Genomic DNA, 26,383 nt, shown 5'->3' with positions numbered 1-26,383 from the left:
TGTGTATGTATATAATAATAAAAGATTGTTTGCAGTTTTAAAGAAAGCTTTTCTCATTTCTTAAAAATGTACACCTTTGAGTTTCCTGGTTCAAGAAAGGTACTACATTTTCAGAATAAAATACCAGAAACTCACTAGACAGTTAGAAATGTATAAATAGCCTCTTTCTACAAAGGTGTATACATTTTAAAAGAAAATATCATGGGAAAAAGCTGCTCTTGAAGATTCCTTGTTCAAAGCCAAAGGCTTAATCATGTTGCATAAGATTTGACAAGTAAATTTTAGGATTACTAAAACCAAAATCATACTGTGATCATTTTGATTTTTTTCCATCATCAGTTTCCCTATGAAACTTTCTAGTCTCCCCAGTGATAGTCTCCTAAGTATCTTCTTACAATATTCCTTTTACAATATAAAAAACTATATACAAGAGGTGATTGAAAAATAGTGAATGTTTGTTTCTGTAACTCATTATACTAAAAGACACATTGCCATTAATCTCCCTCAGAATTGTCCACCTTGCTTTGAATACTCTTAGCCATCATTCTTGCTACTTTCTAAAGCAGTTCTGGAAGTACTTTGTGTGTACACAAGGTGTGATCAAAAATATGGTGAATGCTGCTGTCACATGTCAGCCAATGAAAAACCAGGTTCATACAAACATTATGGTGTGTACTCATCCACCTTATTCACCAAATCTGCCACCTTGTAACTTCTAGCTCTTCCCCAAATGCAAATGACCAGGAAAGGTAAACATTTTGAATGGATTCAGGACATCAAGGCAGTCATGACAGCACATGACTAACTAAACTCACTCATGAAAGAGTACTTCCAGAACTGCTTCAGAAACTGGCAAGAATGGTGGGATAAATGTGTTCAAAGACAGGGAGAGTATTCTGAAAGAGATTAATGGTAAAGTGTCTTTTACCACAATAATTTTTTTTTATTTAAACACACACCATATTTTTCAATCACACCTCTAATTAAGATGTGTTTTTGTAAATAGGGAAGGGTGGAGAGGGTGAAGGGAGGTCAGGGAATAGGGAAAAAATAAGAACCAAGATACACATCATGAACAGGTACAAGTATCCAATAATAAATGTAAATGTATTGTATACCTAAAATGTACCAATAAAAGAATTTAAAGAAAAAAAAAGATGTGTTTTGTACTTTGATAGCACTGAAATAATCATCTATTATAGTTAAGTATAAAAGTAAATTATTCATTGACTACTTCAGCTATAATGGTTCCAAAGCACATGTTATTTACCTGGGCAATGATCCTCAAATTAAAACAGTTCTCTGAATCAGCTCTGGGCTCCATGCTGTTAGTCCTTATGTTTAACAGACAGCTTGTTACAGCTCCAAAAAAACCCCACTGTGGACCGAGGAGTAAATAACCATTTCAAAAGCATAATTATATGCTGCATTTACATTATAGTCAGAGATAGAATGATGAGGTAAATAAGAGTGGTAAGTCTGAAACCAAACAAAATGAATTCATGAAACAAAAGGAACTTTTACACAACCTTGCAGGCAATATACACCTATCCTTAACCCCAAAAGAAAGACTTATATATGAATAACTACATAGCCCTCTTCTACCCTCCGAATTAAAGATCTGCACCTAGAAAAAAGTAAAACGTTATTGTCCTAATCCTACACACCCTCCTTCAAACACTGATGAAGGAGTTCTGTATTTTTAACAACTTTTACATCAGATTTTAAAACCAAAACACAGAAAGCCTATGCATGCTGTCCAGAGTGGTCAAGGGTGAGGACATGACTGGTTCTTCTGCAGGATTCTAGAGGGCCTTAGGATTCTACTCATATGGAAAATAAATGGGTTAGTAGTGTTGTGGTTCTGCCAGGGCAGTGTGCCAGAGGACCTCCATGACCTCTCCCTCCTACTGGTGACAACTAAAGACTCTAACAAAGTCAGGGGGGTGGGGAGGAACCTACCTAAGGATGGTGAGAGTGAGCAAAAGCATATGGATTTGAGGGAAATGGGGGAGGATTTTTCCTCCTCATGCAGCTTTGTCCTGAAGACAGTCTCCAGTTTTAGAACCATATGGCTTTATCTGCAGCTGAAATTCCAATACAAACATGTCTTTCTGGCCAGATGAGCCAAGAAATGTTTCCCCTATGGAGTGCCGTGAATGGGAGAAATTCCAGAGGGGAAAGAACTGGAGAAGTTATTCCCTGATCCTGTGTGTGAACCTTAGGCTCAAGCTCTATCTACATGTGAGCCAAGGAACACAAGAAACAGACACACACCAACGTGGCAAAGTCTCTACGTTTCCTGAGATGGGAGCCACCTGCAGAATGGTCGGGCTGGGCCCTGAGCTATGCAGGTGCAGGATAGACCCAAAGCAGCATTTAAGCCACTACTATCAGAAGGTGGGTAGAACTTAGGAGTCACAGCCCAACTGGGCTGCCTACTAAGCTGACACATGAATATGCTCCTAAAGATTGTAAAACGACTCAAAACCAATCCAATGTAGCACTCACAGAGTTCAGGATAATACATTCTACAATTTCTTAATAGAATAAATGAAAATTTTAAATGTGATTAATTCTCAAGGGAAAAACAATAAATGCCATCCTGAAATGTCTTTGAAACTGAAATTACCAGAGTTTAAAGAAGCTACTATAACTATCCCCCACACGATGAAAGAAAATACATTTCAAATAAGGTGATATTCTCAATAGAGAAATATAAAATTTTTTAAAAGTCATTTGGAAACTTTAGAACTGAAAAATATAGATTTGAAATTTAAAAAAAAAATACTCACTGGATAGGCCCAATGGTAGAATGGAGATAACAAAAAGGGATTAAAAGAAGATGAAGATAGATCGACTGAAATTATACATAATTGCAGAACACAAAGGAATTGAAAAAAATTGACAAAATCTCCAAACCATTAAAACAGCATCAAAAGATGACTTCTACAAAACAATTACTAGAGCTAATAAGCAAATTTACTTAAGTACTGGGCTCCAAGTTAATCTACAACTATTAATTGTGCTTTCACATAAACACCAGAAAATGGAATCAAAATACATAGGAATAAATCTATCAAAAGATGTCCAAGACTGCCATATCAAAAAACTACAAAACATTACTAAGGAAAATCGAAGATGACCTAAAAAAATGGAAAAATATAGCATACTTAAGGATTTAAGACACACGACTGTATGATAGCAATATGCCTACAGTGAGCTCTACTCCATAGGACACCAATAAAAATTTTAACAAGCTGGAGTTTTTTTCCTAGTAGAAATTTACAACCTAATTCTAAAATTTATATGGAAATGCAAAGGGTCTAGAATAAAGGCATTATAATGAAGAAAGAAAAGAATCAATTTGGAGGAACGAATTTCAATACTTAAAGATACAGAAATCAGGATGGTTTGGTATCAGTTAAAAAAATAGACATGTAGGTAAATATAATAGGATGCAGAAATAAACACCTATACAAAATGCAAGTTGACTTTTCTGACAAAGATGGCAGTGTGGAAGAGAAAGTCATTTCAACAAACAGTGCTGTCCCCCGGGCTGTTTGGATAAATTGGACCTCTACCATCACCTCACATCAGACACAAGAATTAACTCAAAACAGATGACTGACATATATGTTAAAAAGCCACATTACTTCTATAGGAGGAAATCTTTGCAACTTTGGATTGGGCAAAGGCTTCCTAGATAGGACACCAAAATCAGAAATAACAAAAGAAAAAATTGGGGCTGGAGATTTAGCTCAGTGGTTCCGATGCCTGCCTTGCAAGAGCAAGGTCTGGAGTTCAATCCCCAGTAACAAAAAAAAAAAGAAAAGAGGGCTGGGGATTTAGCTCAGTGGTTTAGCCACCTGCTGCGCAAGCCCAAGGACCTCAGATCGATCCCCAGTACAAAAAAAAAAAAGAAAAGAAAAGAGCCCAGAGGAAGGGGCTTCCGGGCTGCCTTTTCACTGCTCCCAACCCAGAGGAAGGGACTTACGGGCCACGGTTCCACTGCTCCCAACCAAGAGGTAGTGGCTTCCAGGCTGCCGTTCCACCACTCCCAGCCCAGAGGTAGGGGCTTCCAGGCCGCCATTCCACCACTACCAGCTCAGAGGAGGTGTGCCGCATGGGCACCAACAGCACCCCTCCCCCCCCCCGTTGAAATGAGAAGAAACATAAACAAGTCTCAAAAACAGACTTCCAGATCACCTACAGCAACCCAAAGGGAAAGGAGATGGAACACTCTAATATTCCAGCACCTGGATGCCCTGAACTGGAAACAAAAGAGAATCTGGTAAAAATGAAATCAGAAATAATTCCTCAGATAATAGCAAAAATTGTACTCATAGTGCAAGACATGATTAATATATCTAGAGAGTAGCTGAGGAACATGATGGAATCCCAACATAGGAAACAAATGGAATCCATAAAACAGATGCAAACAGATTTCCAGGAGATTAAAAACTCTATCAAAACTCTGCACAGCAGAATGAACCAATGTAAGGATAGAATTTAAGATAAAAAAGATAAGATTGTAATTAGTGACCAGGAAAAGAAAAATTGCTTCAAAATTATAAGGAACCACAAGAAATCAATCCAGCAGCTGCAAGACGATGTAGAGAAGAATAACATAATAATTGGAGTCACGGAAGAAACAGGAGAGAGTGCAGATGACATTAAAAAAATGTTCACAGAAGTGATGGCAGAAAACTTCCCAAGCAGGGGAAAGGAACTTGACCTACACATAAGTGAAGCATATAGAACTTCAAATAGGCTTGATCAAAAAAAATCTACACATAGGCATATAATTGTTAAGATTCCAGAAACCCAACAGAAGAACAAAGTGCTACAAGCAGTTAGAGAAAAGAAACAAATCACATACAAAGGAAAGCCCATCAGAATCATAGCAGACTTCTCAATGCAAACCCTCAAGGAAGAAGACCTTGGAGTGATGTATTTCAAGCCCTAAAGGAAAACAGCCTCCAACCCATATCGATGTACCCTGCAAAACTATCTTTCAAAATTGATGGGGAAATAAGATACTTTCATGACAAAGAGCACCTTAGGAACTTCGTGAATACCAACCCAGCACTCCAAAGAATTTTACACAATAGCCTAGGAACAGACATTGAGGATCACAACCCCAGGAAGCAAAGCAGAATGAACCCATCAGGCATGACAAGAAATTAAATGTAAAGGGGGGAGAACCCAACAAAAAGAAAAAGTCATGGCAATGACAAGTCAATACGTTTCAATTATAACCATCAATGTTAATGGTCTCAATTCACCAATCAAAAGAAACAGACTGGCAGCATGGGTCAAGAAGCAAAATCCAACAATGTGCTACATACAAGAAACACACTTAATTCAAAAAGAAACTCATAGACTGAAAGTTAAAGGGTGGAAAACAATACTCCATGGGACAGGAACCCGAAAAAAAAGCAGGAGTAGCTATCTGCTTGGCAGATCAAGTAGATTTCAAACCAACACTGATTACGAGAGACAAACAAGGACACTACATCTTTGTAAAGGGAACAATCAACAGGAAGGGATGACAATCATAAATATCTATGCATCAAACACTAGTGTGTCCAGCTATATAAAACAAATACTAACAGACATGAAAAGTCATATATGCACTAATACAATTGTAGTGGGGGACCTCAATATCCCACCATCATAAAAAGATAGTTCAACTAGACAAAAAATTAGTAATGAAATTCCAGAACTCAATTGAACTCTTGAACAAATAAACTTAACAGATGTTTACAGAGTGTGCCACTCCACAAAATCAGAATACACATTCTTTTCAGCTGCACATGGGACCTTCTCCAAAATATAGCACTTACTTGCTCATAGAATATGTTTAAGTAAGTGCAAAGGAATTGAAGTTATCCCCTGCATATCATCAGACCATAGTGTGATGAAATTGGAGATCCATAGCAAAAGAAACTCAAAAAATTTCATAAACACATGGAAATTGAACAACACACTTCTGAATAACCAATGGGTCACAGAGGAAATTAAAGAAGAAATCAGACAGTTCCTTCAATTAAATGCCAATGCCAATACAACATATCGGAATCTATGGGACACAATGAAAGCAGTCTTATGAGAGAAATTCATAGCAGTGAATACACATATTAGGAAAACAGAGCAAGCTCAATTAAACAAGCTGATGCTGAACCTCAAGCTTCTAGAAAAAGAACAGGACAAACCCAAAGCTCATGCAAGGAAGAAATTATAAAGATCAGAGCAGAAATCAATGCAACGGGACTAAGAGATATAAAAGAGATATAAAAAAATCAATGAAGCCAAGAGTTGGTTCTTCAAAAGAATAAACAAAATTGACAAACCCTTAGCCAACCTTATCAGAAAAAAGAAAAAAAAGGCCCAAATCCATGCAATTAGGAATGAAAAGGGTGAAATTAAAATGGACCCAGCAGAAATCCACAGGATCATCATTACCTACTTCCAGAACCAATATGCCAATAAAATGGAAAACACAGAAGAAATGGACAGATTCCTAGATACATATGAATTACCAAAGTTGAAGGAAGAAGACCTAAATATTCTAAACGACTCAATATCAATCAATGAAATTGAAAATGTAATGAAAAACTTACGAACTAAGAAAAGCCCGGGTCCTCATGGCTTCACTGCTGAATTCTGTAAGACATTTAGAGAGGAACTACTGTCACTACTGTTTAATCTCTTCAATGAAATTGAAAGGGAAGCAGTACTCCCGAATTCATTCCTGGAACCAAGCATCACCTTGATTCTCAAAGCAAAGAAAAACCCAACCGAAAAAAAGAGGACTATAGGCCAATCTCACTAACGAACAGAGATGCAAAAATCCTTAATAATATACTGGCAAGTAGAATGCAGAAGATTATCGAGAAGATCATACACCCTGATCAAGTGGATTCATCCGAGGGATGCAAGGTCGGTTTGACATACACAAATCAATCAATGTAGCACACTATATCAATAGAGCCAAGGACAAAAAATATATGATTATCTCCATAGATGCCGAAAGAGCATTTGACAAAATCCAACATCCATTTATGATAAAAACCCTACAAAAAATTGGAATAGATGGTCTCTACCTCAATCTGATAAAAGCCATCTATGAAAAAACAAGAGCCAATATCATACTAAATGGTCCAAAACTGAAATCTTTCACACTAAAATCAGGAACAAGACAAGGATGTCCACTATCACCGCTCTTGTTTAATATAGTTTTGGAAACATTAACCATAGCAATTAGACAAGAGAAGGAAATAAAAGGAATAAAGATAGGAAATGAAGAAGTCAAATTGTCATTATTTGCAGATGACATGATACTCTATATAGAAGACCCAGAGTATGCCACCAAAAGTCTTCTAGACTTAATAACCAAATTCAGTAAAGTAGCTGGATACAAGGTCAAGACACAAAAATCAATAGCTTTCCTCTGCACAAACCATAGACTCACTGAGACAGAAATAGGGCAAACAATTCCTTTCACAATAGCATCCAAAAAACTGAAATACCTAGGAATCAATCTAACGAAAGAAATCAAAGATCTTTTCCCTGAAAACTATAGCACTCTGAAAAGAGAGATTGAAGAAGATATCAGAAAATGGAAAGACAACCCCAGCTCCTGGGTAGGAAGGATCAACATAGTGAAAATGGCCATACTTCCAAAACTGCTATATAGATTCAATCCAATCCCAATTGAAATCCCAGCAGCATACTTCATGGACCTTGAGAAAACAATCCAAAAATTAATTTGGAACATGAAGACACCCAGAATAGCAAAAGCAATTCTAGGTAACAGAGACATGGCAGGGGGTATCACAATACCCAACTTGAAACTATATTACAAAGCTACTGTGATTAAAAAAAAAAAAAAAAACAGCATGGTAATGGCAAAGAAACAGACCTGAGGACCAGTAGAACAGATGAGAAGATGCAGCAACAACTCCAGACACACTCAGTCATCTCATCTTTGATAAAGGAGCCAAACACTCTCCCTGGAGGAAAGATAGCCTCTTTAATAAATAGTGCTGGGTTTCAACTTGTCGAAGATTAAAACTAGACCTATATCTCTCACCATGAACTAAACTAAAATTGAAATGGATTAAAGATCTAAATATTAAAATAGAAACGCTGAATCGGCTGGAACAGAGGTTAGGCAGAAATCTTGAAGACATTGGTGTAGGAAAAGATTTTATGAACAAAACCTCAGTTGCCTGTGAACTAGCACAAACAATCAACAAGTGGGATCCCTTCTTATTAAAAAGCTTCTGCACAGCAAGAGAAACCACCAGCAGTGTGAAGAGACAACCCACAATGAGGGGAAAAATTTTCATCTGCTGTTCCTCTGACAAAGGTCTACTATCTAGAATCTATAAAGAACTTTAAAAAATCAGGCCTCCCAAATTTAAAGACCCAGTCCAAAAACGGGCATCTGAAATGAACAGACATTTCTCAAAGAAGGAGAAATAGCAAATAAACATATGAAAAAATGTTCAACATCACTGGTCATTTGAGAGATGCAAATGAAAACAACACTGAGATTCCACCTCACTCCAGAAAGAATGGCTGCTATCATGAAATCAACCAATAACAAATGCTGGTGGGGCTGTGGGGAAAGAGGAACCCTGCTCCACTGCTGGTGGGAGTGTAGACTGGTGCAACCATTGTGGAAATCAGTATGGAGATACCTCGAAGAACTATGACTGGAAGTCCCATTTGACCCAGCTATTCCCCTGCTGGCCATCTTCCTCCAAAGAATTAAAAGAATAGGGCCAGGGATTTAGCTCAGTGGTTTCACCGCCTGCTGTGCAAGCGCAAGGACCCAAGTTCAATCCCCAGTACCAAAAAAAAAAAAAGAATTAAAAGAATCCTACACCACAGTGATATATGTGCACCCATGTTCATAGCATCACAATTTGTAATAGCTAAAACTTGGAAGCAGCCCAAATGCCCATCAACTGGAGACTGGATAAGGAAGATTTGGTTTTTTCATAAAATGGAGTACTACTCAGCCATCAAAAATGAGACAGAGAAATTTATAGATAAATGGATGCACATTGAGGCAATATTCTTAAGTGAAATAAATAGGACACACGTGCGTAAATACCAAATAGTTTCTCTGGTGTGAGAAACTGAAAGTGTAAATAAGGACTAAAAGGTATAAGAGATAATGTGAAATAGGAAGAAAAGGGGCAAAGGGGAAGGGGAAGTGGGAGGGGTAGGGGAAAGGAAAGAAGGGAATAGAATTAATATGAGAAAATGGAAAAATGGAAACAAAGTCTTTGTAAATAGGGAGGGATGGAGGGGTTGAAGGGAGGGCAGGGGAAGTAGGAAAAATAAGAATGAAGAAAGAATATGTAAAGGTGCAAATTTCCAATTATAAATGTCACTATATTGTATACCTAAAATGTACCAACGATTAAAATGAATTATTGATAATGTGAAATTGGAAGAAAAGGTCCAAAGGAGTAGGGGAAGTGGGAGGGATAGGGGAAAGGAAAGAAGGGAAAGGAAAAATTATGAGAAATGGAAAAAAAGGAAACAAAGTCTTTGTAAATAGGGACGGGTGGAGGGGTGAAGGGAGTGCAGGGAATGGGGAAAAAATAAGAACCACAATACATCATGTAAAGGTACAATTCCCAATGAGAAATGTAAATGTGTTGTATACCTAAAATGTACCAATAAAAGAATTTAAGAAAAAAAAAAAGAAGAAAAAATTGAAAATTGGGTCATGACCAAAATTTAAAATGTTCTTCTTCATAATGCATCATTAAAAAAGTAAAATGTAGGGCTGGGGATTTAGCTCAGTGGTTCCTTCGCCTGACCCTGCAAGCCCAAGGACCCCGGTTCGATCCCCGGTACCAAAAAAAGAAATGCAAACTATAGACTGGGAAAAAATATTCATAACATATATCAGAGGACTTTTACAGAAAATTTATAAAGTACTCCTACAATTTAATAAGAAGCCAAACAACCCCAATTTTTTTTTTTTTTTTTTGGTACAGGGATCAAACTCAGGACCTTGTGCTTACAAGGCAGGTGGAGGCACCACTGAGCTAAATCCCCACCCCTACAACCCAATTTTTTTAATGGACAAAATATCTTAACAGACACTTCAACTAAGGAGATACACAGATGGACAGTAAGTACATGAAAAAAAATGCTCAATATCGTTAGTCATCAAGGAAATACCACTACTCATTCATTAGATTGGCTAAAGTTACAAAGACCAACCGTGGGTCAGGGATTTAGCTCATTTGGTGCTGCTGCATGCCTTGCAAGCGCAAGGTCCCGAGTTCGATCCCCAGTACCAAAAAAAAAAAAAGACTGAGCATGCTGAGTTCTGACAAGGTTGTAGGACAACTAAAACTTTCAAACACTGCTGGTAGTGTGTAAAGTGGTACAATCAGTTTGGAACATTTCTGCAGTTTTTAAATAATTTAAAACATTCACCTATGATAAGACCCAGGTATTCCAGTGATAAGTATTTACCCAAGGAAACAAAGACAATTGGCCACCACAAGGCCTGCATGTGAATGTTCACAGTAGCTTTATTTGTAACAGCCCTAAACTAGAAATAACCCAAATAATCCACAACAAACAAAAAAACTGTATATCCGGAAAAGGATTACAATTCAACAATAAAAAGGAATAAACTATTGAAACATGAAACAACATGGATAGATCTGAACATTATTATGAACAGAAAAATTCAGGCAAGAGTACGCACTTTTTAATTTCATTTATACAGAATTCTAGGAAATATAATCTATAGTGACAGAAAGCATATCTTTAGTTGTCTGGTGAACAGTGTAGAAGACAGGGATTATAAAGGGTTTCAAAGAAACTAATGAGAGTAATGGAAATGTTTTTATATTGATTGTGTCAGTTACATAAATGTCAAAACATACGTCAAAACTGATCAAATTCTATTCTTCAAATATGTGCATTTTATTGTACTTCAATTTTACTTCACTGAAGTACAAAAAAGGGGAGGGGACAAAGGATCCAATTTATTGGTAAAAGCAATGGGTTGTTCTGTAGTTTGTTTCCAGCCAGAGTGGACAAGAAAACCTGTTATCACTGTGAAGCCTTTAGAAATGATGGATAAACTATAGTAAACATCCTATTAAGTATATACCTGGTGCTACCCTTGAAAGCAGAATAGGTTGCTGGTCCCATAAGCAATGGGCTTTGGTTTTGCATCATTCAGGAACTAGAACTCAGGCCTCATAGGGTAGGATTTAGGACTGAGGCTTTCCTACAGTCCTTAGGTCTCTGAAGGACTACACCCATAGTGAAGGGTTAGAGGGGGAGGTTCACTTACTGGGCCAGGGTGAAAATAAAGGAGATTGCCTTAGGAAAGGTCTCCTCTGAGAACACAAAACCTCAGCCTGCCCTCACATAGATTTAGAATTTGAATTTATCTGTATAGTCAGGGAACTCCTAAGCAGATAAATTAATTTAAAAATTTAAAAAGAATACAAAATTTCTCTGTGTAATACCTCACTGAAAGTGAGCTCACAACAAAAAATACGTAAGAAAACTAGACAGTATATGTGAAAATATGTGTTAACATTTGGGTAACACTTTGTGGCTATAAGAATATTTCTAAGCAGAACAAACTTAATTCACCTATGAAATCTACTGGCTTTTTCCTCAGCAAAGAAATATTTAGGACCCCATTTTTAAAATAGGGAATATCTGCCATACAGGCTCATGAAATAAAAGATGCAATTTATAAAATAATACATATAAATTGAGGTTTCATTTTAAAGAAAAAGTGCAAAATATGTCCATGTTCATATAGTAGAGTATGGAAATACACCGAACTTACTGGAGTAGGATTTGGGGAAGATTAAGGGAGGGTTTTTTTTTGGGGGGGGTGTTAATTTGTGCATTGTCTGGGTACATTTTTTTCTTTTGACAATAAGCATTTGTAATTTTTAAGAACAAAGAAAATACCTTAAAGAGGCCTTTTGTTTATAACAATAGCAGCTATTTTTTCATTGAAAATAATGAACAAAAAAACCCCATTTTCCCAAGTAAAGTACAACTGCTAGCTGCAGGGAAGTCAAGCAATGGACTAGGATAAAACCAGGGTTCCTTGAAAATCCTGTTTTTCACACTTCTCTTATTTTGACATTGTCACTTAAAATGTAATTGCACATAAGCTGATTTTCAGAAAGTGTCCACTTCCAAGAATAATGCTCATTGAGAACAACTTGGAAATGATTCAAAAACTGACTGCAGGTCACAGATGCTTTACACAATAAACTTTATAGCCATGCCTCAAAGAGATTGGATCACAGCATTAGAAATGATGAGATCATCCCATCCCTTCTACTAGGCTCAGATTTAGTCAAGTAATCAAAGAAATTCTAGTCAAAGAGAAATTACTAGTTGCATATAACATGAGTATTAAAACTAGCAACTCTATAACATTTTGAAGTTATCTGAAATGTCTTACAAAAAAAAAAAGTCTTGCTGAGATATGCCCTTTATAAGCCACAAGGAAATAATTTGCTGTGACCCAAAAATGAAAGAAAGGCTTCCTAGAGATGAGCTATACAAAGTATTGGGAAAAAGTACACTTCTAAGACAGAATAAAGAAACAGATAAAGGATTTTTGGTGCATTAAAATTTAGCACCTGATTATCTAGTATTTGAAAAATTAGTTGGATATATGTCACAAATATTTGGATGATTTGGATTTGGATGATTCTATAATTTCCCTTTAATAAAATTTATCATCCCATTGGCCAAATTTTGGGAAGTGTCAAGCATCAAAAGGAACAAAGACATATGTTTTTATTTGGTAAATAAAATAAAAACCAGGAGTGCATCATGACATCAAAAAGGCAGAAAAATAAGGAAAGCTTTTTTTAGAGTATCGGTGAAAAAAAATAGAAAGAATGATACTTAGAAAAGTATCATTCTGTATCCCCAAAGCAGTAACCAATTCAGGCAAGAGTCAACAATGTAAACTAAAGCCATTAAGTGGAGTTTGAGGAATAGTATATCCATAAATACTAAAAAATGTCCCACAAATACAAGCATTTGCAAAAAAAAAACCTTTTATATTAGACATTTATGTTCACCAACTTAACCAATGGATGACTCTTAAATTCAATAATAGTAGGGCAACCTGATATATTTCTCCAAGTGACACAAAGAAGCACACAACATCCCTAGTGAAATCTTGCCAGGAATGTTAACCTGAATCCAACCAAGTTACACTGCTACAGGAAATGATGGGGCTAAAAGATGTTAAAACACAATATAAAGAAAGAACCAAAGCCAGAGAGTGGTCCCTTTCTAGAAGGCCACTTTCCTACCCCCCCCCAAAAAAAAGTCCAGCACCATTTTTTTTGAAAGTGGGAATATTGTAGACTACAAAGACTAGAAACCTACAACCTAATGATCTGCAATGGCTAACACTGACTGAATACTAGTTGAGGGTGGGGGAAGATGGGAAGCTATTTAATAATGCTTAAAACTACTGGGTGAAGTTGTACTCATCCGTCATCCCAGCTATCCAGGGGCCTGAGGCAAAATTGTTAAGTTTGAGGCCAGTCTGGGTAACCAGGGAGATCTCAAAATTTTTAAAAAGAGGTGGACTGCAGCTTAATGGCAGAATGCTTGCCTACCATGTGACAGGCCCTGGATTCAATCAACAGTACTTCAACAACAAAAATTCTTGTTACTGGAAAAATTGAATATAAATATTTGGTCTTAAGAATTATTAATTTTCTTAGGAGTGATCAGAATATTGTGGTATCACAGAATCTTCTTGCTCCTAGGAAATGCATGCTTAAGCTTTGAGCGATAAAATGTTACACCTAAAATTTAAAATAATGTGGAAGAGTGCAGTAGGGAGAGGGGAAGACTGCATCTATCTTTGACCTATGAAATAGCACGGTTTATCATAATACACACATACAATTAAAGCAAATAAGGCAAAATGTTAATGACTGTTGAATCTAGGCAGTGGCTATGCAAGTATTTATTGTACCATCATTTCAACTAATCCATTTTTTTTAACGTTTTATAATAAGAAACTGGAGATTCTTCTTAGAAATGCCTTCCTAGGGGCCGGGGATTTAGCTCAGTGGTTCTGCCGCCTGCCTTCCAAGCGCAAGGTCCCGCGATCCCTGGTACCAAAAATAAAAGAAATGCCTCCCTTAAAAGACATCTATCAAGTTTACCTTAAATTTTAATATAACTTACCATTCTAAATAAGTGGTTTGCTTTTCCAAACTAGTTTACTATCCATTCCAAGAACACCAAAACTTTTCTTTTTTTTTTTTTGGTACCGGGGATCAAACTCGGATCCTTGCAATTGCGTAGCAGGTGGCGAAACCACTGAGCTAAATCCCTGGCCCAAAACTTTTCTTAATAATTGCAAATAACATCCTAATGCTGGATCTAATATAAATCTCACAAATAATAACACCAATAATCAGCACAAGGTGTAAACATCTGGTTTTATACCCAAATAATAAACTTAACAGCAGTAAAACAAATTGTTTATTACAGCATATAATGTGTTATATTAAATTTACACAATGATATATATAAAAACACATACCACTTATATCATACAGCAATTTAACAGGAATATCAAAACAAATACTACTCATGCACAAAACATGCATATAATGATATAAAAAGAGCAATTTTACACAATACTGTTTACCCCCCAAAAATGTTTAAAGCCCTTCCAGATAAGGTCAGTGTGCTTAGGTTGCACAGTGTTCAGTGAGCAATTCTGGGCTTGGAATCATGCCCAAAAGTTATTTCATGTAGACTGAATTTCTCTGTACCAGAGTACCAAAATTTTATCCCAAAGGCAAGTTCTCCAAGGGACAAATTATTGTATTTGCTACAAATTAGGGAAGGATAGAAAGGCACCAAAATGCTGGATACACAGCCCAAGAAAAGGTTACTGTAACCAGGGCCTAGGCACCCAGTGTGGCAAAAGGTTTTGTAAATCCCTTGAAGGTAATACCAGTGCTTCTGCCCAAATTCTATCTCTGGATTTAGGATCTGATCTACAAGTTATGAGTCCAGTTAACAGAACAATTCTAAGAAAACAGATTTGAGAAAGAGGTGAGAAATGTAAACTATAGTATAAAAAGGCGTAGAAAACAATGACTGCCTCGAGTACCTATTTCACACAGCTGTATGTAATGCCCCTCAACAGGAAAGCCCTTGCACACTGCCCTGAAGAATCAAGAGCAAATGTTATGTCCTAGAAGTTCCATCCACCTGACCTTGGAACAAAATGTCTCATCCCATTAAAACTTGAGGATCGAAACCTGTACCTTACCAGATGCTCCAAAAATGTAAAATAAAAATCAGCTGAGCACAAAATTCTTTCACTATCACCATTACAATCTCAATATTTACTTCTAACTAGCAATACATCCTTTACCTTCCATTAAAGGCACTAGTGTCTATACATAGAAACATAATTTACCTTGGTTTTACCTTGATAGCATTTCATGAAAGAGTTACACAAAAACTAAGACATCACTTTTTTTTCCTTTTTTCAGAAACTAAGGGGAAAGACACTTTGCACACCAATGATACTCATACTGTCGTCATCAGTTTCAAAGAGCCAGACCGAAAGCGGAGGATTTTCTTCTTGAGGGTGTGTGAAGCCTTAATTTTGACAAAGGTTTTTGTAGGGTTTGGGGTCGCAACCGTTTGAATTGGGAGAGTCTGGACAAACGGGGACCAAATCAAGCCCCCACTCTCTTCCGAATCGCTGGTAGTGGTGCTCTCGCCCACGAACTCACCCTCACTCACACTGGACTCACTGTCACCGAAGCAGTTAGTGGTGTAGTTGCTCTGTTCGTCCTCACTGGTGTCCACCACCGTGGAGTGGAAGAGGGACTCACACTCAGCCGAGTACTCTGAGTCACTGGCTACGTAAGCATAGGGACTGGCATAGGGCACAGGTACAGGGTACACACCTACGTGCTCTCGGCGACCCCTACGGGTCCTCCTCAGGGCTTCTTCGTAAGAGATCTCGGCGGAGGACTTCCAACGCCGGTAATCGGTTCGTTTGTGCTTAGGTTTGGCCACCACAGCCTCCCGTCCATGGCCCTGAGCCTTATTTCCCGCCCTATGGCCACTGGCGCCCAAGGGCCTGCCGGAAAGAACCTCGGGGGCCCCGCCCCCGCCCTTCCGGCCCCTGCCAGAGGCTCTCTTGAGTTTCTTATTTGTATCCAAGTCCTCGGGGAAGCGACACTTCTTGCCAGCCGCCCGGGTTTTCTCCCTGACCGTGGGCAAGCCGCTGTCCAGTCCCTGGAGAGCCTGACCGCGGTGCCTCAGAGTGGAGCTCCGCAAGCCGCCCGCATTCCTGTGTCCTCGGTGAAGCCTGCTGCTCGGCGGCTGGGCTGGGATGAACTGCGCTTTGACCAGGTGTCCTTCCTCAAGGCTTTGTGAAGAACCCTCACTTTTGAAGTCCAAGGCTGGCCTCTCCTCCCCAGCAAAGGCCACAGGCAGCAATGGGGGAGGAACAGGAGCTGGGGCGGGCTGTAGGCTGCTTTTCTGAGCCATCTTTTTTAGGGGCTGCACAGCTTTGTGCTCTTTCAGGGGTCCAGGGGTCCGGCCTGGGCTCTCTTTTGGAGAGGCGGCTGAGGTCTGCTCACTTTCTTTAGGGGCCTCTCCTGCCCCCGCAGCGGCAGGCCGAGCCTGTTCCTGGGAGGCTACCTTAGCATTTTTGGGCAGATGCTTGCTTGGGAGCTCAGAGGGGGCCCCTACCAAGCAGCCCTCGGGAACTAGCAGCCTCTTGCCTTCCAGTTCTGCTTTTAATTCCTTTGCCCGCTGCTTCAGCGGGGAGAAGGACCCGCTGTCCAGAGAGGGCATTCCGCCAGAGGGCAAACACACCAGCTTCGAATTCTTCAGGTTCACACTGCTAACCTGGGAGCCAGCAACCCTGACACACACGCTCCCATTCCTCAGGAGCCCTTTTGTGGGGTCTGCGTTCACACTGGTCCTGGGTTTGTTGGTCCTTACAGGATGTGTTTTTTTCTGGACCAGGCTCAGAATGTAGCCATCCATTTTCTTACTGGATGAAGGTTGGGAGGCAGGCCACAGACTGCTTGGGGATGGTAAGGAACTGTCTGTCTTGGTGACATCTAGTTCTGATCCCACACAAATGTCACTGGCATGGTTCTCAAGCCGCTCCTCTTCCCTCAGTGGGGAGCCCGCCAGACAAAGGAGAAACATTGGGCTCTGCACAGCCACAGCATGCAGTGGACTGGGATAGCGATAGACATCATTCCCGTTTTTAGACACAAGATCACACTGGTACTTGGGGTTCACATCTGCAATGACATCAAGGGAATTAAATTGTAGTGTGGAGGGGAAACAGCAGATTGCCCCTGAGGCCTGGCCTTCACAGCAGCCTTTTTAGTATTCCAGCCATCCTACGAGATCCATAAAACATGTAGAGGGGTACACTCTGAAGAAATGAGTTAAATAGCACCAGCTTGACTCTTTGGCCAGTTTTTATTAAAACAAATGCCTTATTAGAGAATGCCAAAGGGAAAATGAGTCATCCTCTAGTCTACTCTCTCCTCTACGTTCGATTTCTAGTTTCCTTTCAAAATACTTTAAACAAACTATACACTGTGAACCTCATTTTTGATCCTGATTCCCAATGACATATATTCAAATACAACTTGTCAATTAAAGTTCAGGGAAACAGATTAAATTTCAAGATTAATAAAGTTTAAATAATCACAGTATATTTTCAATGATTACACTAAAAAACCACATATTTTAATATAAAGAATTAAGATGTTTTTAATTGCGTGGTAATATTAATGGATAAATTTCACATCACAAAAATGTAAATACCAAAATAAAATGGAACTTTCTTAAATGATTTTGATCTTTTACTTTAGTGATATTATAAATCTCAAATCCTCTTAAATGACTTTCATTTATCAGAGAAAATAAAAATTGAGTTCATCACTAATTTACCCTCCAAAATTATGTTTATTCATTCCAAAATTGAGAACCCTCTCTGTGCCAGGTTGTATGTTAATTATTTAAGGGAAAGCTGTCTGAACTTCCATAACTGTCAGTCTCAGGCAAAAATACACTGGACCCAAAGAAGATGATTTTTAAAGAGAAGACTAATAAAATAAAAATGCCATGTCTCCACCTGTTCAACCCCCAACAAACAGCTTATTCTAAGACAAGGAAACCTCTCTAACATTTTTTCCCATCCCTACTCCCCAACCACCTAAGTCCTATCTTTGCCTTACATAAAGTCACTTTTATTAATACTTCACCATTCATTTATCCCTTTTCCTTAGAGTTGAACAAAACAGGCCAGATTCCAAGGCCCAGCCCAACTGTCTCAATTATGTGAAGATGTGGCATTTGGGAGAACTAGGGGTGTATCTTTAAAGAAAACCTGTACCAAAGTGCTTTTTAATGGGTTTATAAAATTCCCCTTTGAAACCAGACCTGCAGAGCAAAGGGGTGCAATTACCAATGAACTTGAGTCCCAGACACTCTGGATAACAAAGTTCTACTTCCCCAAATGACTGCTGCTGACAACACACACTGTACAAATACAGACACCAACTAGCAACCCCAGCTGCTCAGTGTTACGTTGGCTTTGCCTGGATCAAAAAATTCAACCTTATACCCAAGTGAAAATACAGATAAACCAGGGGTATGTTGATTTGTGCCAGCACCTACAATACCTCCAATCTTATTTTCTCTGCTCTTCCAAGGAATCACAGTATGACAGAACAAAGGAGTCCTGAGTTTCAGTAGTAACTGCCATTTAGCAGATGAGCTTCTAACAAAGGTTTGTAAGCCAAAATTCCTCCTCTATTAGATGAAACAGTTGAATACAATTCCTCAATTTCCTTGTGGTGAAAAAAAACATGGACCTTGCAGTTATACCTCAGGCACTTGAATCCTGCTTCTGCTACTCTAGCTACGTAGCTCTAAATGACCTTACTTAGCTTCACTTTTTGACACATAAAATAGAGCTAACACCTGCACCCTACAGAACTACCGGGAGAATTCAAAGGAGATAAATGTATAGAGAGCACCCAATATGGTATGACACATAGTAGAGATACAGAAACTCTTCCACTAACAATTCATAATTCTCCCTGGAGCTCATTGCTCAATGTGGAGAATTATGGCATAGGGACTAGGGGGATCCCATCATGTAGAGTATTCTGGGAAATATGGAAGGGCCACTGATGGACGTATTTAATGGGCATTGTAGCCTTAAATGGAAAATAGTTCCAGAATGGTTTTCAAAAGAAAATCGAGACAGATGTTGCTTAGTAGTGGGGGTTGTAGCTCAATAGCAGAACATGTTCTTAGTATGCTTATTAGTATAAGACCCTAGATTCAATCTCCAGCACTAAAAAGAAAATGTAGACAAGTTTCACAGCAAAGGATCAGAAACAGAGCCCAAGACTTATAATTATTGGGACGGTATTTCTAAGGTTAAATTGTCTTGCTGCTTTCAGAACATAAAGCCAAATGGCACCCAAGAACACTAGAGTAATTCTTGACATTCACTTAGATCAAACTGGGGGGTTCTAGATGTAATTACAGCACCAACTCCAGCTCTGATGAATTTTATTTTCCATCAGTAAAAGGGATTGAAACTAGGTAACTGAGGGCCCTTGACCCATCCCAATTAACATATCTGTCAATGCTAAAAATTCTTACCTGCAGATTTGGGGCAACCATCTGAGGTAGTCAAGGTTGCCTCCAGGGGGCTGCAAAAGCAGGTGCTGGAATGACAACGGGATAAGCACTCACTGAACACTGAGTTAGAGGAATTGGAAAGGGATCCTGAGGCCCCATCACTCAGTTCATAAAACCCTACAAATGAAGACAGCTGGAATTAAGATCGTGTCAAGGAATCATACACATTCATGCTTGAAAGGAAAACAGGTGAACTCTCTAGGTAGGTGATTTTGTTTAAGGGGGCAAGTTATGTTTCACTGAATTTTAGAGTCCTGATTTTACAGTTTTACTTCAAAAAATCTTTATGAAAAGGCAAAGAGCACATAACTATGAGTAACTTCAAAGTTACTCTCACCTTTACATTGACCCTCCCAGCTTTAAGTTATGTGTAGGAAAGAAACGTAGACCTGAAAGAGCCTCGTCTCTATTACAAATGTTTCCAAAGGAATAACTTTAAGAAAAAAAAAAAACCTAAGGATCCAAATGGTTAAAAAAAAAAAAAAAAAAACTTGTGAAGTGGCCGCAGGAAGTTGAAGTGTGACTAATTTTCTAGCACAGTTTCTCAAGTTTCAAAGGAGGACTGCTCTTCCAGAAATCTCAATAGAAACTTGTATTTTTTTTTTAAACTCAGGAGACTCCAATCAGATCAATCTCATTATTAAAAATTTTGTTCTCTGACTTTATTTCATGCAAATGAAGAGGAGACTGCTTTTTAAAATTCTCTCTGCATTACAAACAAAGCTCATTGCCATTTGCAGGTCTGGAAATGCTAACCACAGGGAGCCACCCATGAGTACAGAATCTAGTCTGGCTCACTCACCTGAGCTGGGCCGGCTATCCATCTCCAGGTGCTCTTCGGATGTCTTTTCTACATCCAGTCTCAGGTCACTGATCTGCTTGTCGAGTTCTTGCAACTGATTCAACAAACCAGCATCTCTTCTCCTCAGACAATTCTGATTAAGAATAAACAGGGAAAGGAAAAATGAACACACTCTGATGGCAAACATCACAAAGACTGTTCTAAATATTCAAATTATCCATCTAAAAGATTCACTAACCCAAAAGCATGGTACTGGCAAAGAAACAGATCCGAGGATCAGTGGAATAGATTAGAAGATGCAGAAACAATTCCAGACATACTCAGCCACCTCATCTTTGACAAAGGAGCCAAACACCCTCACTGGAGGAAAGATAGCCTATTTAATAAATGGTGTTGGAAAAACTGGATTTCAACCTGCCAAAGATTAAAACTAGACCCATCTCTATCCCACATACTAAACTAAGATCGAAGTGGATTAAAGATCTAAATATTAAAACAGAAACACTAAACTTGCTGGAAGATAAGTTGGGTAGAACACTTGAAGACACTGGCATTGGAAAAGACTATGAACAAAACCTCAGCAGCACGGGAACTAGCACAAAGAATCAACAACTGGGATCTCATCTTATTAAAAAGCTTCTGCACTGCAAGAGAAACCACCAACAGAGCTAAGAGACAACTTGCAATGTGGAAAAAAATATTTAGCAGCTGTACCTCAGACAAAGGACTACTATCTAGAATCTATAAAGAACTTTAAAAAATCAGACCCCCTAAATTTAAAGGCCCAATTCAAAAATGGGCATCTGAAATGAGCAGACATTTCTCAGACAAAAGAAGTAAAAGCAGCAAATAAACATATGAAAAAATGTTCAAAATCACTGGCCATTCCAGATGCAGATGAAAACAACACAGATTCCACCTCACCCCAGAAAGAATGCCTGCTATCAAGAAATTAACCAATAATGGGCCGGGCATTTAGCTCAGTGGGTTCGATCCCCGGTACCAAAAAAAAAAAAAAAGAAAAGAAATTAACCAATAACAAATGCTGGCAGGGGTGTGGAGAGAAAGGAACCCTTCTCCATTGTTGGTGGGAGTGCAGACTGGTGCAACCACTGTGGAAATCAGTATGGAGATACCTCAAAGAACTAGGACTAGAGATCCCATTTGACCCAGCTATTCCCCTGCTGGGAATCTTCCCAAAAGATTTAAAAGAATCATACCACAGCGATATATGTGCACCCATGTTTATAGCAGCACAGTTTGTAATAGCTAAAGCTTGGAAATATCCCAAGTGCCCATCAACTGGAAACTAGAAAAAGAAGATGTGTTTTTTTAATAAAATGGAGTTCTACTCAGCCATAATGAATGAGAAACTAGAGACATTTATAGCTAAATGGATACATACTGAGGCCATCCTCTTAAGTGAAATAAATAGGACGCCGTGTAAATACCAAAGTTTCTCTAGTGTGAGAAACTGAGAATGTAAATAAGGATTAAAATGAGTAACTGATAATCTGAAATAGGAAGAAAAGGTTCAAAGGGGTAGGGGAAGTGAGAGGGGACGGGGAAAGGAAAGAAGGGAAAGAAAAAATTATGAGAAAAGGAAAAAATGGAAACAAGTCTTTGTAAATAGGGAAGGGTGGAGGGGGTGAAGGGCGCACAGGTAATGGGGAAAAAATAAAAACCAAGATACATCATGTACAGGTACAAGTTCCCAATGATAAATTTAACTGTATTGTATACCTAAAATGTACCAATAAAAGAATTTAAGGAAAAAAAAAGATTCACTAATCCTTCCACAGCTAAAATTTTACTGCATAACCTGAAGTAAAGAAAAACTTCAAGAATATCAAGATATGCCCTATTTTTAGTTCTACTTTGTCACATTTGAAAGTTTCCTCATTTAAAAAAAAATTGTTTTCAGTTTTAATATATACAAATGTGACTTTTTATAGATCACAGCAAGAAAACTGCATAGACTTTAAATCATGTGGCATACAGCCAGCTGTAAAAAGACTACTTAACAGTAGACTTTCAAATTCGATGTCAGAGTAACAGATTTCCTACAATACATTATAATCTTACTTAGGTGAGGTTTTCTGGCCAAATGTCTCGGCCTGCAGAGCTTTGTTTTCTATTAGTTGTTTTGTGGGGTTTAGTCAGTCTTACGGCCTTTGAAAGTGAGAAACTAATGCTAATAGCTAGTGCCAAGTACTATAATGTGAACTGGCAGAACCCAAAACCCTCCAGGGAAAGCCTAACAGGATTTGAAGATTTGAACTCAGCTCGAGTTTCCAAAGGTAAGGGATTGCTTGCGCTAAGTCACACCGCCACCTAGTGCTTCCTACCACTGTAAAGGCAAAATAACTCAGAAGGCATCTGGTTCAAATCATGAACGCCAAGTCTACAAATGAAAATAGTGCCATAAACACTGACTGGACTGGAATTCTCCTGACGCAATGCCTTATTTCCCTCAAAAAGACATGAGGACTAGCCTCTCACAATCTTAAAGAGTCACAAACACAAAAAGGTGCTGTTGTACAAGACAAGGCAAAAAATGTGTATGTCCAGGCATAGTCTGGGAGAATTGGCTCAAATCAATGTTACATACAAATCTGGTCTGTTACCAAAGAAACACAGTAAAATGCCAAAATAGACATACTGAACAAACAACAGCTTACATCCTTACAAAACAGATGCATATGAGTATCTACTCCTCCTTTGATTTAAAAAGCTGACGTAAACCACATGCTTGTGTGCTAAAATTTTAATTTCTTCAGAAAAAAAAAATCAAACAAGAAAAAGGACTTTGATGCTCAAAAACATTAATCATCTGGAAAGAACTAGCCCAGGAAAACACATGACAAATAACCACATGGCATCTCTACTTTATTCTAAGGGGGCCATCATCTAGCGTGTGTCTAGTTTCAAGATAACATCACACAGTCAGATAAGGATCTTTCTGCTGTTTCCAAAACTACATTTTGAGGTTCCTGAAGTAAAGCTGGCGCCATTATTCCGAGGTGGGGTCAAGCGCTGTTCTTGGTACATCAAGATCCAGGGTCCTTCAGCTTCCCCATAAGGAAGTCTGCACAGAAGGTCCGAGTCGCTGACGGAACCCCAGCGAGACCAGCGCTCCTGAAAGCAGGGTCTCTTCTCCCGCGTCCTCCGCCCATCAGAGCCCGCAGAATCTATGAAGTACAGAAGCCGGGAGCGTCCCCCGCCAGGCTGCCCCGGGCGGTCGCACCTTCCGCCCGGTACAAAGGGCTCCCTCTGCAGCCCACCAGGGCGGGGGGCGTACAGGGAGCGCCGCGAGGGCCGTCCTCAAAGTCGGCTCGGACAGTGCGGCCGCCGCGAGCCCCCTCCCCGCTTTCGTCCCTCCCAGAGAGAGGAGAGGAAGGCAGAGACCTGGAGGAAAACGGCGCCGGGACGGGGTCGCGGGGCCCTGCGGGGAGGCGGGCGCTCGCCTGCGAGGGGGACAGAGGGCGCCAGCGCCCCCGGAGCGGCCGCCGGCCCGTACTCCGCGCGGCACAAAGCGGGCACACGCAGGCACGCGTGGGCGCTGCCCTCGGGCTCGGGCGCTCTCGGGGAAGCTAGCGCTCCCCGGCCCCGGGCGGCCCCCGCGCCCCAGCCCACCTGCCTGGCCCCGGCGGCGCGACATACCAGCTGCTTCCGCAGCAGCAAGATGTTCTCCTCCAGGAACTTCTCCTCCAGGCGGCTCCGCGGCGCCTCCCCCGGCAGCTCCCCGGCGCGGGGCGCGGTGCCACCGCGCAGGGCGCCCCGGACCAGCAGCTCCTGGCGCTGGCGCAAGAAGCCCAGCTCCGCCAACCCGGCCAGCGTGGCCTCCTGCCGCTCGCGGGTGCGCTGCCGCTCCGAGTCCGCCTCGCCCTTCTCGCCGCGCGCCGCGCCCGCCGAACTCGGCTTCATGACCCCGCCGGCACGAGCGCCCGGCAGCGCGAGGAGCGCGGTGCCCCCGGCCCGCCGCTGATAACGCCCAGCCGGCGCGACGTCACGCGCGGCCGCCCGCGCCCCCGCCCCGCCCTGTGCCCGCCCCGCGCTCGCCGGGCCCCTCGGCTGCGCCCCGAGCCGCTCATTGGCTCCGCGCGCTCCGCGCTGCCTGCTCCCCGCGGCCCCGTGAGCTCCGCGCCTGCGGCTGGGCCGCCGCCCGGTGCGCTCGCGCCGGCGAGGATAGTTTCCGTGGGTTTTGTTTTTGCTGCAACTCCATTTTGTAAAAGCAAGCAAGACAAAGCACCATGCCGTCCTAAAACTTCAGGTTCTGTTGTTTGAATTTTAAAGGAAATTCTTACTGTAAAGATTGCCCGGAGGGTTCTGAGAGGCCGCGTTGAGCTTAGGTTTTGGGGTTTTTTTAATTATTGTTAGTCTCTCTTCACTGGAAGTCTGAAACCAGACTATCTGAATCAATCCCTGTTTCGCCTCAAAGGCTGTGTGGGGGAGTTACAGAACCTCGCAGTATCACCACCACACCCGAAATGGAGCTCCTAGCAGAACCTGCCTGCTGCAAGTCCTAGAATAACATACAGTGTCATGTATACACATATATGTGCGCACGTATGTGCGAGAGGGGTGCGCCTCCATCGCGGCTGGCTGGCAGGCACGTACATTGTAAGTTGCAGCTCCCCCCCACGGGGGGGAACCTATGAAATGCCACTGAAGGATCACTTGTGATATGGTCGCCCTTGCTTGGGACACTGGCCCCGGGGAATGTCAGTGGGCTCGGGATCTGGAATGCCACTAGCTGGCTTGTCTGTGATATGGTACCATGTGTATTTTAAAAAGCAATGCGTGCACACACCTTAGGAACTGAATCCAGCAATTATCTGCTGAAGTTCAGGCAGTGCTGGGTGAAAGCGTGCGTCTTACATCATTACTCCAGGTTCTTAGACCTTTGCCCAGCCTCTTGCCTCTGCTAGGAATTTTATCCATTCCCCCTCTCTGTGTGGTCTATCTTCCTGCCAAAATCAGTTCCCTGGCTTCCCTCCTTTGAACTCCAGTCAACTGCATGAATATGTGGTCCTACCACAAGCTCTTGTGGGATTATTTGTCTGGGTAGGCACACACATCTGTGCATGTAGGTATTTATGTGTAGCTCTTTTCCTCTGCTCCATTATAAAAGCTCCCCCGAAGGCAAGGACTGTTTTAATACCTTCTTATTGTCACTGTTCTCAGCACAGCACCTTGCAAGCATTCAGCTGATAATTACTAGAGGAAGACTCAACAGAATGTGGGGTGGTTGTAAATTGTTTTTTCATTAACATACTTCTTAGCTAACTTTTAAACTTAATAGTACCCATTTAATCTCTACTACAAATAGAATTAAGTCGGCTTTTACCAAAAAGACAAAAACAAAAGCTAGCGCTTCCTTGACACTCCTCAACCCCCTCTGGCCACCTCCCACAGACATGAAAGAGATTGCAACTTTAATTCTTAATTAACCAGATTCTCTATTAGATCTAAAAATGGAATTATGTTCAAGGTTTTCCAGGCATACAAAATCAGTTCTATTCAGGTCACCTCTTCTTTGTGCCTACTGTGTGCCAAGTTCTACTTCATAATACAGGAATCAATTTTGCTCCCTCATTTTAGTCAGACATTGAAGAATAATGACTTTCCTGCCTGTCAAATGCCCCTTGCCCTTATCGTCCGTCATTGTTTCATTCTACTTATTTCCAAAAAACATTTTGCTCTGGTTCTGAATTACATTCCTTCAGGCTGGGTGGAGTCTATTATTGTGGCCTGTGTTATATCACACACTGACAACTATATTTATAT

The 26,383-nt window shown here is 40.4% G+C and overlaps 1 protein-coding gene across 1 annotated transcript; it reads right to left on the bottom strand.

The window, feature by feature from the left end:
• Positions 1-14,536: 14,536 nt before the first annotated feature.
• On the bottom strand, positions 14,537-24,559 carry Dact1 (dishevelled binding antagonist of beta catenin 1). Its single transcript, XM_013067915.3, has 4 exons — positions 24,257-24,559; positions 20,594-20,726; positions 19,753-19,908; positions 14,537-17,363 (listed from the first exon to the last, which is right to left on the bottom strand). Exons 1-4 carry the CDS (start codon positions 24,518-24,520, stop codon positions 15,619-15,621), a joined length of 2,298 nt encoding a protein of 765 aa, XP_012923369.2. The 5' UTR covers positions 24,521-24,559; the 3' UTR covers positions 14,537-15,618.
• Positions 24,560-26,383: the final 1,824 nt, after the last annotated feature.

The sequence above is a fragment of the Heterocephalus glaber genome, unplaced genomic scaffold, assembly GCF_053883595.1.
Source record: "Heterocephalus glaber isolate CG9 unplaced genomic scaffold, H.glaber_assembly_v1.0 deba00001118, whole genome shotgun sequence".
In the NCBI taxonomy this organism is placed as follows: Eukaryota; Metazoa; Chordata; class Mammalia; order Rodentia; family Bathyergidae; genus Heterocephalus; species Heterocephalus glaber.
The sequence above is the reverse complement of the archived record's forward strand: the minus strand, read 5'-3'. Positions and strand labels throughout refer to the sequence as shown.

What these genes read in the sequence shown, in the direction of transcription:
- Dact1 (XM_013067915.3), bottom strand. Translation starts at nt 24,520, where the DNA reads ATGAAGCCGAGTTCGGCGGGCGCGGCGCGCGGCGAGAAGGGCGAGGCG. An exon ending in GGATAGCCGGCCCAGCTCAG is followed by an intron (nt 19,909 to 20,593) that starts GTGAGTGAGCCA and finishes CTTCATTTGTAG; the next exon opens with GGTTTTATGAACTGAGTGAT. An exon ending in TGGTTGCCCCAAATCTGCAG is followed by an intron (nt 17,364 to 19,752) that starts GTAAGAATTTTT and finishes ATGTCATTGCAG; the next exon opens with ATGTGAACCCCAAGTACCAG.